The sequence below is a fragment of the Triticum urartu genome, chromosome 1A, assembly GCF_056163025.1.
Source record: "Triticum urartu cultivar PI428250 chromosome 1A, HENAU_Tu73, whole genome shotgun sequence".
In the NCBI taxonomy this organism is placed as follows: domain Eukaryota; kingdom Viridiplantae; phylum Streptophyta; class Magnoliopsida; order Poales; family Poaceae; genus Triticum; species Triticum urartu.
Genome location: NC_141873.1, coordinates 558,893,822 through 558,909,437, shown reverse-complemented (window position 1 = coordinate 558,909,437; position 15,616 = coordinate 558,893,822). Strand labels below are relative to the sequence as shown.

The 15,616-nt window shown below is 41.3% G+C and overlaps 2 protein-coding genes and 1 non-coding gene across 3 annotated transcripts; 2 read left to right on the top strand and 1 right to left on the bottom strand.

Moving 5' to 3' along the window:
• Nucleotides 1-975: 975 nt before the first annotated feature.
• Nucleotides 976-2,130, top strand: LOC147992712 (F-box protein At5g07610-like). Its single transcript, XM_087541125.1, has one exon. It carries the CDS (start codon nucleotides 976-978, stop codon nucleotides 2,128-2,130), a length of 1,155 nt encoding a protein of 384 aa, XP_087397251.1.
• Nucleotides 2,131-4,199: 2,069 nt separating this feature from the next.
• TRNAR-ACG (transfer RNA arginine (anticodon ACG)) lies at nucleotides 4,200-4,272 on the top strand. The gene has a single exon. It is a non-coding gene; the product is annotated as a tRNA-Arg (tRNA).
• Nucleotides 4,273-4,557: 285 nt separating this feature from the next.
• Nucleotides 4,558-14,035, bottom strand: LOC125529224 (phosphoinositide phosphatase SAC7). The gene is made up of 19 exons (XM_087531460.1): nucleotides 13,824-14,035; nucleotides 12,034-12,407; nucleotides 11,859-11,950; nucleotides 11,570-11,627; nucleotides 11,290-11,346; nucleotides 11,159-11,192; nucleotides 10,958-11,038; nucleotides 10,714-10,820; nucleotides 10,480-10,566; nucleotides 10,289-10,366; nucleotides 9,802-9,872; nucleotides 9,613-9,711; nucleotides 8,706-8,805; nucleotides 7,550-7,658; nucleotides 7,370-7,442; nucleotides 6,686-6,779; nucleotides 6,179-6,271; nucleotides 5,821-5,887; nucleotides 4,558-5,040 (listed from the first exon to the last, which is right to left on the bottom strand). Exons 2-19 carry the CDS (start codon nucleotides 12,394-12,396, stop codon nucleotides 4,907-4,909), a joined length of 1,797 nt encoding a protein of 598 aa, XP_087387586.1. The 5' UTR covers nucleotides 12,397-12,407; nucleotides 13,824-14,035; the 3' UTR covers nucleotides 4,558-4,906.
• Between the last annotated feature and the right edge of the window lie 1,581 nt (nucleotides 14,036-15,616).

Genomic DNA, 15,616 nt, shown 5'->3' with positions numbered 1-15,616 from the left:
CCCCCTCCAAAGGTTCGTGCCCAGCTCTCCTCTCTCTCCCCCTTGGCGTGCGTGCTCCCTGATGGTTCCCTGGTTGGTTTTGCACCCATCTAAACCCTAGCTATCAGATCCACTTAAGAGCAAGAGATACTCCATTAGCCCCCCTTGCAATCTGTGAGATACCAAATACCCCAACTAATTGGCCAATCCACGTCGTTATTCAGCCCATGATTCTCCTAGTTCGTAGCAAGCGTATACACCCGGAGAGATCTCAAGAGAAAAAAAAGAGAGTAATTAATCGTTAGTTGAGACTTGAGAAACCATAAGGGTTCCTAAAGAGAGTATTGAATCGTTTGTTGAGATCTTGTCCATGGAAGTAGGACCTGCGAAGAAGTTCTTTCTTGCTGCTGCACCATGCCTCGTGGTTCATGTGTGTAAGGGCGCCGTCGTATGTTTGTCTGCAGCTAGAACATTAGAGAAGGGTTTTTTTTCTACATATTTCCATTATGAACTCTGTAGTCCAGTTATGTTCGTCAACCAAACTAATTCAGTAATCGTCCATAACTGCATGGACTGCCGTTGTGATCTCATTACGTTTACTTGTGTGTTGCCTTTTGTTGAACCAAACAGCTCCTAAAGGGGTTGATGTGTATTGGGTTGGGTGGCTCTAGAATATTGGGTTGCTGCGTTACATATAGTTGAATGATGAAATCCAATTATTTTCCACGTACACAATTAAACCCTGTGCAGAACGGAGGTAGATTGCTAACATCTCAGATACGTACACTTTATTTAGCACAACTGCCTGTTTTGACCCCACACTCTGCAAACCTCTAAACCACAACTCAGTTCTAGAACTTCTTTGTTCCAAATAAAACAGCTTCTTAATTGATTGAATTCCATAGTAACTTTTTCTCAATTTACCATGGTCAAAAAATGATATCTTTTGTATTTTGACAATGCCAATTTTGCCTTTCAGTATGCTACCATATAAAAATGGATTCTAAGGTGATTGCTGCCGCCAGTCTAACTGGTGATCTAGTGGTGGAAATCCTCTCCCGGGTGCCGTTCAAGTCCTTTTGCCGCTTCAAATGTGTCTGCAAGGCATGGCTTGCCTTCGCCTCTGATCCATACTACCATGAGAAACTGCCGAAAATTCCTACTGGTCTTTTTTACGGAGGAGGCACAGATTATTGGCCTGTTCCCCAACTTGTTAGCCTGTCCCAAAATGATGAGAGAATTAATGGGGCTCTTACATTCTTGCCGCACCATGAGCATTTACAATTTGTGGACTGTTGCAATGGCCTAGTTCTTTGTAAGTACAAGAGCAGATATACTTCTCCGGAACCTTGCGACTTCATCGTGTGTAACCCTGCAACAGAGGGGTGGAGGTCACTTCCTGTTCCTGATACTCACCCTGACCCAACTGAGTTCGTGGGTGGCGCTTTTTTGGCCTTCGATCCATCATGGTCGGCACAGTTCTATGTCATTTGCATTAAGGAGAAGTTTGATGGTTATTTTCCAGGTATCAACAAACTTCAGGTGTTCTCGTCTGGCCTATCCACATGGATTGTGGATGTTGCATGGAGGCCTTCTGTATATATTTTTAATCCACACCACTTTATTGGAGGAGTTTTGTACATGCACACAAACGGGGATGCCATTGTGGGGTTGGAGGTAATGGGTTCAGGCATACCACCCCATGATTTTACTATCAAGTTGCCGCATTGCAAATCAGATCTTCTGTCTTGTTGCTTTGGTCAATCATCAGGGTTCTTGCAGTGCGCACTTCCAGAGGAGAGCGGTCATACAGTTGATGTTTTCAATCTTGATACTTGTGATTCCGCCTACAAATGGTCTTTGAAGTATCGTCTTAGTATGAGCAATGCATTTGGAAGGGACGACTTGCTTCACAGTGATGAGGATGGTTGGTTCCGTTGGCTTGATTATCACATTGTCGCTCTTGATTCGGAAAGAAAGGTTCTCTTCCTTGTTGATAATGTTCGAATGAAGCTTTTGTCGTACGACATCATCACTGGGAAACTTAGCGAGATCGAAGATGGTTGTCGTACTAACTACCTTTATTATGTGGCATGCTACTCAAAACTTCCAGTTCTCCCCTCTTTTGAGCATAGACAAGAAACTTGTTAATTATTCAGGTTCTAGCTGACAAGAAACTTGTTAAGGTTGTGGGTGTTTGTGTCTGTTTTACAATACAATTTATTAGGTTGGTAACATGGTGTAGAAACAGAATAACCTCAGTTGTATCGCAAATGAGCTTAACTGGCTAAGGACCATTCTAATTTATGCAAGCTGCTAGTTCTTATATATGATTAAGCACACCTTCTGAATGTTCTTACCAGAATGTTAGGGACTGGAGATTGTACTATATATTTTCCAACTTCTCTTGTGCTTACATGCTTTGCTTTGGGATGGAAATTAAGGTGATCTGTGAAGGAAAGAGATGGGCAATGTGGAGAATTCACGGACACTCCTCATTCTTGTGTCCAATGTGAAAAATATTTTTTTTACATTTATAAAATCACAAAAAATGTTTTTTATTTGACACGGTGCATGCACGTGTTTCCTAAATGTATGTACAACTCCACACTTGATCACAGGTCATGGATGTTCTTATAAAAAAAAGTGTGAGGAAAGACTTTGTTTCTTTTTGGGTTTCTCCTGTGCTTGCATGCCTTCTTTTCGGGAGGAAAAGATGGTGTTTTTTAGTGCCCTTTTGAACAAAACAGGTACGCAATGTGGGGAATTCACTCACACCGTTAATTCATGTGCCCAATATATATATCAGTATGTTTTATTCACGTTAAAGAAATGACTGTTGCTTCCAGACTTACACATATATGTACAATTTCATGGATACTTTTTTTTTGATAAACTTCTTCTCCTTTATTCATTCATAAGTAAAGTAGTATCGTCTACAAGTAAAGGGATAACCTCATTAGGGGTGTTATCCATCCAAACACTCAGAGAAGAAAACCTAGCTAACCTTGCTAGTTCATGAGCTACTCGATTACGTTCCCTATTACAATGATCATAAATGACATGGGAAAAACCTAATGACATGAAATAACAGTCGTCTATAATGGATGAAGCGACTGAAGAAGAGTAGCCTTGGGTCAACGCATTCACCACCTCCACGCTATCCCAATTCACTTCAATCTTACTACATCCGACAGTATTAGCAAGATTCAAACCAAACCTCACTGCAATTGCTTCTGCTGTGAACGAGTCGAAGCAAAGGTCCATCTTTTCATTAGTAGCCGCTATAAATTTCCCCCTATGGTCCCGGATAACTGCTCCAAATGTTGCTGCGAGTGTGTCACTATCAAATCCCGCGTCAACATTTAATTTCACGTAACCATACTTTGGTTTCAACTAAGCATCTGAACGGATGTGAGCCTTTGGGCTGTAAGAGATGGTATAATTTGCTATTAAGCCTCTCACTGACATATTGATTTGATATGCATTTTGAGTTTCTTCGTCATGTGTCAATTTTCGCCTTTCATACCATAAATACCAAGCCGTCGTTGCCATCGTTTCTCTGAACTTCGGCAAGCCCAACGCTTGGATTTGTTGTTCTGGAAGGCACGGAAGATGTGCCAACACAAGCTCACCTGCCTTGTCAACTTTCAGTGCCTGTTTGATAACAAGCTCAAGACCGAGCATCTTCCACACGTCCATTGCCAATTTGCATTCGAACAACATATGTCTTATGTCATCAGGCCCCTGGTTACAGGTTGGGCAACTCGGATTTATTTTCAAGTGCTTATTAGCCAGGATAGATCGACAGGGAATAGCACTCTGGAGCGCGCGCCACATAAATATTTTTATCTTTGCTGGGCAGACTAAGTTCCATACCGAGTCCCATGTATAAGATGGGTTTGAAGCTCCAGCCGTTGATTCCAACTTGTGCCCAAATTGAAATTCCCATTCTGTATGGTATGCAGATCGCACCGTGAAAGTCCCTGACTTTGTCATGTTCCATGCCAGGAAATCTGTCATCTCATGTAATGGTAGTGGAATGGCCAAAATCCTTCGAACATCCACTTGCCAGAACGTTTGGTTAACCAGCTGCTCATCCCAACTCTTTCATGGATACTTTTTCTTTCACATAGCGTTAAGCACTCTTGCTTTTTGGGGGGTTTCCCCTGCTCATTATAGTAGCTCTATAACCGTGCATGTGTTTTAGCATCATCCAGGACTCCGTGGCCCAATGGATAAGGCGCTGGTCTACGAAACCAGAGATTCTGGGTTCGATCCCCAGCGGAGTCGAGTCGCCTTTTTGCGTTTTTTTTTTCAAATCTAACTTCGTACATTTAGCTACATTACCGTAGCTGAATCTCACAGTAAGATATGTATAATTCTTAGTCTGCCCCCAAAACCATGCACACAAAAAATATTCCGACGCCAAATCGTCATGGAAATGACACGTGCATATGCCGTCCCTCTCGTGTATGAGTGAGCTACAGCTAACTGCCATACACACAGGAGGCACTGCATTTCAATCACAAGACGGCAAAAATTAATATCATTTGCAAGATCATTGCAAATTGTACAGAAACAACAAATCTCAATTGGCATAACTGAAAAGCTCTGCACAACATCACTTCGCCACTTTGGCAAAAATACACCGGAAAGCCGTATCTCTATATCCTTTTATCGCGGGAAGCTGTAACTATGTCCTGGTACTGGAAAATGTGATTGTTGCAACTAGCAACAGCTGTTTATTTACTGGTCAAAGATCGATTATGCATATGGACTTGAAGAACAAAGAATATAGATAGATAATAGAACACAATCTTCAGGAGAAAGGGATGGACACAAATTACATCTCTACATAGAAAAAAGTGGAGTACTGCCATTGTTTGATGAACGAATGATAATCTATCACCCCGCCTGCTTTCCATCAAGGGTGTGACGACTTGTGGGCACGGGGCCGGTTCGTGAATACCCGGCCATTGCTTCTCACAAAGTGTGTGATCCCGATGCAAAGACCAGCCCAGAGAAGTGACAGCAATAAATGACGAGCATCATGCCGAGCTGCAGCAAAGAGAGAGATTGCAATTGAGTTGTATGCATCCATGCATTCTCCAAATTGACATCTATGTATGGTACAATCAACCAGGACAACCGAGGTTGCAGCTGAGTTATATGCATACATTTCCCATCAAGGGATAAACATGTCATTTTTGTTACAATCACCCAGGAGAACTGAGTTACGACTTGCAAACTGATACAGATAGCCGTAACTGTTCTGATACCAAGTATATAACGAATGCTATGGTAGCATCCACTGGAGCTTTGACACGCACTTGACACATGCATCAATCAAGATTTTTTATGTATTATTATGGGTGTTCTTTATCTTGAGTAGGCAACACAATCAAGGATGGTTACAAAAATATTAATATGTGTAAGTTAGGGCAAAAAAATCTTTCCGGGTGGCACAGCTGGAAGTATGTAAACCCCACCGGGCTTACTGTAGTAACAGCATGACTCTTATCTATTAATCCACTAAAATATGAAAAGAACTGCAAGAAACTTGCCCAAACTGGATTTTGGCAAAACATGCTAGTTTTTACCAGTGCAATACAATTATTTAGGGGCAAAAGTTGTGCGTCCAGCATTGCACCCAAAGAGTTCTCAAAAAACAGACTTCAAAAGTTTCTGCTTGACAGAATGCAAGCAAATCATAGCAAGTACTAGTTGACATAATTATCAGAAGCAGCCAACCAAATCATAGCAAGCACTAGTTGACAGAATGCAAGCAAATCATAGCAAGCACATATTTCAGGCTGTCAGCAGATTGAGAAATCTTACCATGTCTCAGTGACATCATCATGAACATAAAAGCTCCGGAAACCAATGCAAAAGCAAGGCGGGCGGACTGTAAAAGAGGAATAGCACAAGTGAGAGATCTTTTCTATTCGGAAAAGAGATGAAACCCGTTTCTGTATCCATTCTAGCTGTGTACCATACATAACTATATGCTAAAGTGAGTACCATGTGCCTGCAATCATGTGCCTAGTACCAGCACACCCACAAGGCCAGGTACATATCAGAGATATTCCAGAGTTGACCAATACTAGAATACTACTAAATAGGCATTTTCATTTTTCAATGAACAACTTCACAATCTGACAGGTAAGAACGGAAGCAATAGTAAAATTGTACTCACCGCATAGCTCTCTACAAATCCTGCTTTTGTTGCAGGTGCCATGTCTCGACTAACAGATGTGATGTAACGTCCTTGAAGAAGATCCATGGCATCCTATAAAGGACAACAAACAAATAGATATAAATAAACAATGAGGCACTTGCATCCCAGTTCAGTTTTTTTACTGGAAGTAAGTTCAACAAATGTTGCCCGCATGATGTCCGAATTTTGGAAACGTAAGCAACACAAAATTACGAAGGATGCTTGTTTGGCCAACAAGACCCTCTTCAAACATAATAGTCCATTTATAGTACATTTTTTCCATGTGTCCAGCAGATTTCATGATATGTAATTAGTTGCATTCGCACTATTCAATGAACAACTAGATGTCACCATAAGCTACCAATAGTTTGACGTTTGTGCACCATCAAGATGACGAATCGACAAAGTCTCAATCGTGAATTTACTTGGCTACTGACAAAGTGACATACTCACGAGTCTCACATGCATAAAAGCTCAGCTGCATACCTGCTTCGTCCCATCTGCGAAGTTGTTCAAGTAGTATCTAGCAAGTGAATACTGGAGATCATTTAAAATTCCCCGGGCACTTCGCTTCCCGTACCTTGTAGACAAAAAATTAATGGAAATACAGAGACAAAAAGTATATTATCACCACTATGTTTCAGCAGAAGTGTTCATATAGGCAATAAAATGAGCTTACAATAAGTAGCAGTAACATAGGAGAGTTCCAAGAACAGAAGCATATCTCTCAACGATAGTTATCTGTTATCTTAGGCCCATTTGCTCTAATAGGTGTTGACGTTAACAAAGAGACACTACCCAAAGGGTATTCAGTTGCCACAATGATGGGGAGTTTGCACCACAGATTAGTAAAATACTCCCTCCGCCCCATAATATAAGACGCTTTTGTAAGCTATGTTAGTTTGCAAAACGTCTTACATTATGGGACGGAGGGAGTATATCTTTACGGTTTCTCGTTATCTCAGTGAAACTGGTACAGACTATGGAGATTTGCTGCAAGTGGTTCAGCTGTGAACATAATCAAGGTGGTGAAAATACTAATATTCCTTTTTGGAACGGAACTGAGTAGTTCTCAGTCTTTCTGGAAAAGGGGGGAACTAAGACTAGCAATAGATGTAAATATATTGCACTTATAATGAGAACATGCAAATTGCGTTGTATAGAAATTACCGAACAAAATCTCCCTTCAAAGCAGGAGTTCCGGAGTACTGAATACTTATTGCATCTCCATGATTGGCCCACACTGGAAAATGATTTTTCTATTTCAGCAACACCTTTTAAATATACAAAAGCATGGGAGACATACAAATAAGAAAAAACCAGGCTAGTAAATGTGAACATAATACTCACAAACTTTGTAGCTTGCATCAAAAGCTGGATACTTGGTTATTGTATCGTTAACACCAAAAACTTCTATTTGTTGAAGTTGGCTCTCCAGAATTCTTCTCGCAATCATGCTCTGTTTTGTCATAGTAGAGATTATCAGCAAAGTTAAGATATACAGATAAGAACTGAAAGTTGGACAGACGGAAGAGATATATAAAACAAAAGAAAGAACGGTAGTAACAGACTAATCCATGACAGAAGAATTTATAAAGATAGAAGTAAATATAATGCCTAGTTATCCATGACTGTGAGCTAAGCAGGGTGACCCTGTCATGCAGTTAACCACACCACAAAGATAGGGACAAGGGATTTGTCTACCAAACATGTTGAGCCTTGGAGATGAGAAATACTAGTGATAACATGGCCCCATTATATATATGACTCTCCTCCTAACAATTCTCGACAGAATCGATCTCAATATAAACTAGGTAATGATAAATATATCAAACAATTAATTTGTATCCTAGGTAACTAATTACACTATTTAGGGAAATAGATAACTTGATTGGAAAGAACCATCCTAATTCTCGACGCAGGACCACTACTGCAGAATTGTGAGTGACTTGGTACTGGCCATCCCTGGCGTGGAGCAGCAGCAACCTTAGCAAGCTCAGTTCGCCTGCCCTCAATGTAGACTAGGGAATACCAACAAGAACCCGATTACCATAAGAAACTGTTTATTGTCTCCTTGTGTGATTTATCTCTTGTCTTTTACTTTGCGCTTTTGCATTTCTAGAATTGCATTGTCTGCTTGCTTGTAACCCTAGGATAGCCTCGACCTAGTATCCTAGAAATAGGGTGTTGGTGCACCATGCACTTAGCAAATACCAGATTATGAAGGCATCAAATGGCACAAAACTAATTTTCTTGAGTTTTTCGCACAAAAAAATTGCTAAAAGGTTTTAGAAGTCTTCTATTCCCACCCCCAACGCTCATATTGTCATCCTTGATCCTACATATTGGACTCAAGTTGTTTGCTAAACAATAGCCCATGTAAAAATAATGTCAGTCGTGCCAAGTGAATTAATTAAAGTGTTATTGGATTACAAGACCTGTTGTTAAAATTGAGATTCATATGATAAGGAAATAAAAACTGTACTTGGAAGTTCGAAAGATGTACCTGAGTTACATTGGTACGATCTAAACAATCAATACAATTATTTCTGACAACGCCGAGCTGCTCCTGAATTTTCTCGCCTTTCTCATTCAACAGGAAGTACCTTTAGCACAACATTGTTAGCAATGCCATGAGAAGGAAAGATACCATCGAAGGATATAAGAATCTCTAATATAAAGCACAAGGGAACATAGTAGATGGATGTACATAAAACCACAAATTGTTCTTCACTTTTCTTCCTAAGACGAAAAAAACTCAAACAGCTACACAGGACAGCACTAAGAGTACAACTGTAGACATGATTCAATTTTCATGTTCTGCCAGGAACTCTGTTTTACCAAAAACAGCATATACGATGTAGCTCTTTTGAGGCAGATGCACTAGTGCCTTCAAGGCTCCAACCAATACCGAAACCTTAGAAGTGGAGTCGAAAAATAAGTTGTTCGCTAACAAGATGACTGGGGGTATGATGGTATCGCTTTTTTATATTGTAATGTGAATAACCAAGCACCATAAATAGATTATGCCACTTTAGTAGCAAGCAAAGCTAACCGATTAACAATTACATCCCCGGCTTAAATATTACTTGTACAAATCTTGGAACACATCAAGGAGCAAGCAGATCATATCAACCCTATTCCTGCTTTAAGATTTGTGTAATTTTTAAGGGAATAAGCATAGATCAATCTCTATGGTTAAGAGATTGCCTGATTGCAGAAAAAGGAGAAAAAACATATCAACTGTTAAGAGATTGTAATTTTCAAGGAGCAAGCAGATCATACCAAAGCCTTTCAGAGAGGGGGAAAACATACAATAATAGAAAAGTAAAACCAAACTTAAATGTACAAAAGTGATTGGCAGTATGCCATGGAAGATGGAACAGAAAATAGTATATCTTCTGGCAACATACTTGTGTTTCTTCAGGTAATCCTCAATTTGCTCATACAACTGTGAGAGGCGCTCAAAGTGAACATGGCCACAAATACGATGGAAGTCAAAATGCACATATCTGCAGAAGACAAGCTTAGATACACATTTAGCTACTAAGACGCGATATGATAACTCTACAGTAGATAGAAACAGCAAAATAAAGCATTACCTTACATCTTCACTGAGAATTGGTTCGATAGATTTTGCATATCTTTCATGGAGTCGGCCTTCACCACCTTGCTGAATATAGCCATACAGGAAAAAGAGAGGTACAAGATGAACATTACATGGAAAACAGAATAAAGTTAACAAGCCAGACTCATTAGGAAAGAATGTGCTACTCATGCTCTGTCTGAAAGAAAAATCCGTCAACAATCACTTCATCAAGTATTATTTTTTACCAATCCGCAACATAAGCTGAACAGGTAAATTAATTCCATGTCAAGGAATAAATCATGCCAGAGAAAGAAATAGCACGCACGTTACAAGTGACTGAGAATCGTCGATTTTTAAAATAAAGAATTTGAATCTAATTTTGTAAATTAAACACCTTAACCAGGAGCAGAAGCAATGTGTGATGGCATTTTCTGAAGCAAATATATCTTAGCTTGAACAGAGCACTGGTTGAGCTAGAAGGCCAAGAGCACAGTACTTACTGTATTGACAAGATCAACAGCCAAGACAGCTCCATATTTCTTTTGTAAGTCTTTGAAGTGCCTCTCAAGTACACTAGGCTGAAGAAAGATAGAAAGAAGCCCAAGACAAATTAAGAGGAAAGAAAATAGTAAACGCAGCTTGGATTGCTGACCAACGTCAATAAAACAAAGCACAAGTTGAGAGAGTTCACCGCTTCCTCTTGTCTAACAAGGTCGAAGCTAGGTTTGTATGTCAAATCAACAATCTGCTCCCACAAGAATGGCATAGAACCTCGAACCTACAAAACATATAATTTGTTAATGTTTGGAGGTGGTTAAAGTTTTTTGACTTTTTTCGGAACCAAGAACCAACTAATGAGACTATTAGTGCTTATACAAAAAGAAAGGGTAATAAAGAGGCTGTCTGTATGTCTGAAGAAACTTACTTGTACATAGGATGCTGTATACCCTTTTGATTGCATTATCTGCTCTGATTCAACGAAGTTTGCAGCATAACCCTCTGGATCAGCTCCTCTTCTCCACATACGAGTACCTTCAATATAATAGCCTCATGAGGTGTTGTTCGATCATAGGGCATCGAGTTTCTCGAGAACAAGAAATCAGGATATAACATTATATATTTGAAGGAAACTTGTGAATAATCTTATTTTGATGTCTCGTAAACCTCACCTATCCTCCCTGTGCACCTACGTGCTATCAGGGTCACATTTACCTTCTCTGACCCAACTTCTGCCTGGATATTCTGAAAACCTGATATTTAGTTAAGTTGTAGTAACTCACACTATAGGGCTCATTAAGTTTCACATAAAAATACATCATCTTATATATCTGGCCGTTACAAAGAGTAAATGACATGTAAGACAAGGATACTGCCTTGAATGACTGGCAACAAATACTGGTCCAGCTGTAAAAGGAAAAAGGCAGGAATCAAATACTCTGCAGATATTGGTTATAACTCCTTTAAAACTGAAAACCCAACTAAATGGCAAGACTGATCTTACTTTGTTCTCAATTAGAGGTTCCAACAAGTAGCTATTCCACAGAAATCTCGGCTCTGCCTGAAAAGAATAATGCTCGTTAATCTGTGAAAGAATAGTTATACTGATAGCTGAAAATGCAGCCAGCCGGACATAACAAAGATAGCCTGGTACTGGTATTACATATACAAGTGATAACCAACAAAGCCTCACATATTACAAGAAAGGGAGCTGGGGGGGGGGGGGGGGTCAGGCCTTCCATGTGTAAGCAAACTCTACAGCAAGACGTGAGAAGGAATCAAACCTGTCTCCAAAGAGGACGTGATTTGAACTCGTCATCAACATCATACAGCCTCTGTGAACTGGAATAGCAGGGACAAAGATATGATGCCAATTACAGTGAGAACATAAGAACAAAAGTAACTAAAACATGTCACCATGTCCCATAAACATGAAGAGAGAGGGACAAAATGCCAACTACTAAAGCTGAGAACATACATATTGTATTCTAATCCTCTCTTCATTTACAAGTTAAATGGCTTAGACACTAATACACAAGTGTAACTGGCATGTTTCGTAAATAAGATACTCACTTAAGTGTTAAGTTGATATCGTAGGAGAAGTAGAGGCCCATGGTCTTCTCTGCAGCATCCAGGAGTTCGGAAATTTCAGATTCCATTTTTTTCTGCCAATAGTTTATCGGGATGTTTAACAGATGGAATATAGGTGGAAATAATATTAACTGGCAGCAAATAAGCATTGTCATACCTGCTCGGAAGAAGTGTTAAGCGAGTCATTGCAGCGAAGGACTTTTAGTCCTGTCACTTTAAAAATTGCATGCCCCAAGTATGATCCCACACAATCACGGTCAGTGACCACAAGAAAATACGATCCAACTGCAAGTTTGAGCACTCCTATCACACCATAAACTGTTTGAACTTTAGGATTTGTGGAGGGGCTACGTGGTGGCAACTCTTCAACTAAATTCATTGATCCACCGGCCCGGCTAACTGACAAATATAAGTCAGCAAGACCATCAATTGGTTCAAATATATAACGGTCTGCAAACTCCCAGAGTCTCAGTCTTGTGTGGAGTTTACATGACGGGTTTGGATCCTTTGCTGCATCCATGATGGGATACCCTGAAATAGAGATCAAATACCACCCATGGTAAGTATAGTGAAGCAGCCATATGAGATATGTCAAGGAACACAAATAAAAATGTTAATATATTCAACAAACCACGATGTGACCATACACTTAAATAATGAGGAATTGAGGATGCATTAAGAAACCCCATACAAGTCATGGGGTTCTAATAAAGCAACTACTTCTGTGCTAAACACCCCCAACAATCATTGATTATCTCAACTACGATGCGCCTGGTATTACCCTATTCACTAAATTTCAACAGAAAGCGTGAATTGTTTCTCTAATGCTGGCATTGAAATAGTAGCCTACGATGTCAAAGATGGTTATTTATTTTGTAGTTTTTCTGTTATACTTCCTACAACTTTTTTTTCATGAACATGAGTAGCAACATATGCTTTGTATGTTATTGTTATCATTAACTGATTTTTCCCCGCCATATAACATTTTCAGTTTCAAATTCATGGTTGAAGTCAGGAGTTCGACCGAAGTTTTTGGAACCATAAAATACTTGGAGGTGGTGTTCAGAATTAAAAGAAAAAGTCATGATGGCATATATGGAACAAAGATTTCTACTAAAATACTTCCTCTGTTCCAAATAGAACGACACTGCCTCTGTCTCCAGTATGCAACGTGGACAATTACTAAATAAAATTAACATATAAGGAAAAGATAGTGCTGCCAAAGTAATTTTCATGGCAAATGTAATGGCAGCATTCCCACCTGACCTGAACTTTATTTTTACTAATTATCTAGCTATCAAACATATAGAAGTTTGGCTGCATCGTTTATTTTTATTTATTTTTTTGGATTGAAGACAATAACCAATATTACCATCAGAGCAAGCCCCTTGTAATGCTGAAACCCACCCAAACACAGCAGCAAGCCAGCAGCTAAAATACACAAACTGAACCTTGGGCGGCGGCATGGACAAGCGTAAGCGGGCTGAACAAGCGGCCTGCACCCCGGCAGGGAAAACGAGCTCTGGAAGCAATGATGCAAACACGATTCTGCTGCAGAGCAGGTGATCTAGTGCCCTGAAAACGCCGATTTGCGCAGGGCGGGAGGCCGTAAAGCGCGCAGCCCGCGGCCATTGACGCCTAAGCACGCAGCCAGTGTTGGGGATCTTGGGCCATGAGGGATCTGATTGTCTGCGTGGCCCTGCCTATAGGTTAACTCCGGATCAGGATCAGGTAAGCTGATCCACGATCAGAAGATGGCTAATAAACTATGTGGGGATAAATCAGGATCCAAGCACGGCTGAGCTTAAGCGTTGGCAAAAGAGTACTCGGATCTAGCAAGCGGTATGCTGAGGTGCAGCACATCAGATAACAGGTTGGTGATTGAAGCAAAGCAAAGCGGATCAGGCCAAGAGAAAAGGGGATCCGGGTGGGATCTGAGCTGCTGACCTTTTCGGCCGGCGGGCGTGAGCCGGCTGAGAGACGGGAACGAGCGGCGGAGCAGCGGCGAGAGGCGTCGTCGCAGGGCAGGATCCCGGCGACCTCGGCGATGGGATTAGCTGCGGATCGTGCCCGGCCTGTCGCTCCGGTGTCCTTTACCAGAGGCGGACGCACGTTGACTGTTACGACTCGATTTGAGCTGTGACCGTCCCTTTTTTTTTTGAGAAAAAGCTATGGCCGTCCTGTGCCCCACTTGACCCATTACGCTGCCCCCACTCAGCCCACTTTGCCGTTTATTTTCAAAAGCCCGTCTACTTTAAATGTCTTGTAGGAGCAGCCCACCACCAAAAACAGCCTCGCCTCAAAAAAAACAATTATGCAGTCCCCTCTTTCTAACTGACATCAAGATAAGCCGTATGGCCTTGTACGCGTTGATCTTCACTCATACCCTGTAAAAGTTCCCCTCAAGGTCTTGGGATTTCCCTTATCAAAAAAAAAAAGTCTTGCGATTTCGGTTCAGCATAGACAAATTCGCCCACCTTGGCTTTCAGTGATTGGACCAATGAGAAGTATCCTATATGCACAAAATCTCAAGGGTGTCTACATTGATTGTGGATGGTTTAGTAAAGCCATCGTACGGTGCAAGGATAACTGTGTTGCCCTTGAAAGTCCATGGACCCTCTTCCATCACTCTTTCTCAATCACCCAAGCAAGAAAATTGCATTATGCACAAATTATCCTCAAGCAGGTGAATTTTCACCTGTTGCGCAAGATCTCAAGCCACTCGGATATTTTTGAAGAACCAAAATTGGTTGTAGGTTTTGTCCATGTGAACCCTAGATATGGCCATCCAGCAGGCTGCCGCTGCCGGCAAAGCTTCCTCCTATTTGACAATGGCGTCATCAAGATCGTCCTATGTCAAACCCAAACTCTTTAGGCCTCCACATCACTCGCGTATGAGCTCAAGGTCGACCCCATGTTGTTCCCTACCCGAGATCAATTTGTCGGACTCCAACCTAAACCCTAACTACCTCGCGATCCTACCAGGAGCCAACCAAGGCCGGGAAGCGATGCTAGATCGCCCCTTGTTCGGTCTAAATTGGATCGATATGAAGAAGCGGGAGGGAGGGGACAAAGTCTCTATGATGACTAGCATCATCACCGACAGGAGAAGGAGCCCTAACGAGAGGGAATGTGGTGGTTCTACTACTCCAACTTAATTTTGGATGAACTAAAATGTGGCACGGGTGTCACTGAAGAGAAATGGAAAGAGGCAGATCTTTTTAGTGAAGTATGAACGATTACTGGATAGGTGTGCCGTTTGTGGTCATCCAGGGCATCAGTACAAAGGACATGGGAATGGGGTGCATGCATCGTCAACTTTGGTTTTCATGGACCTCCGAGCTACATGGTTCGAATCGAGGTGTAGGATTTGGCCCGGGGTAAGGAAGGAACCGTGGGTGGTCAGGGCAAGATTGCGATAGGGGCACTGCTGGGAGAGGGCTTGGGCGTGGTTTTGCATGGCGTTGAGGTCGTGGTAAGTATATGGGTGATTTAGGGCATGATCCAAACATAGTTATGACAGATGCTGGTTTAAACGGGAAAAGGGGAGCTGATCATGTTGCACATCCTATAGTTGACCATGAGACTAAAGCCTTAGCATTATCTAGAACTCAGCAAGCCGCGAGAGTTCTTGCTCTTATGCCTCCTCCTCCGGCAAATACCAGCCAGCCCAACTTCAAAACAAGATCCCAAGAGGCCCAAAACGGCTAATACAACAAAGAAGGATGGAGGCAAGAAGC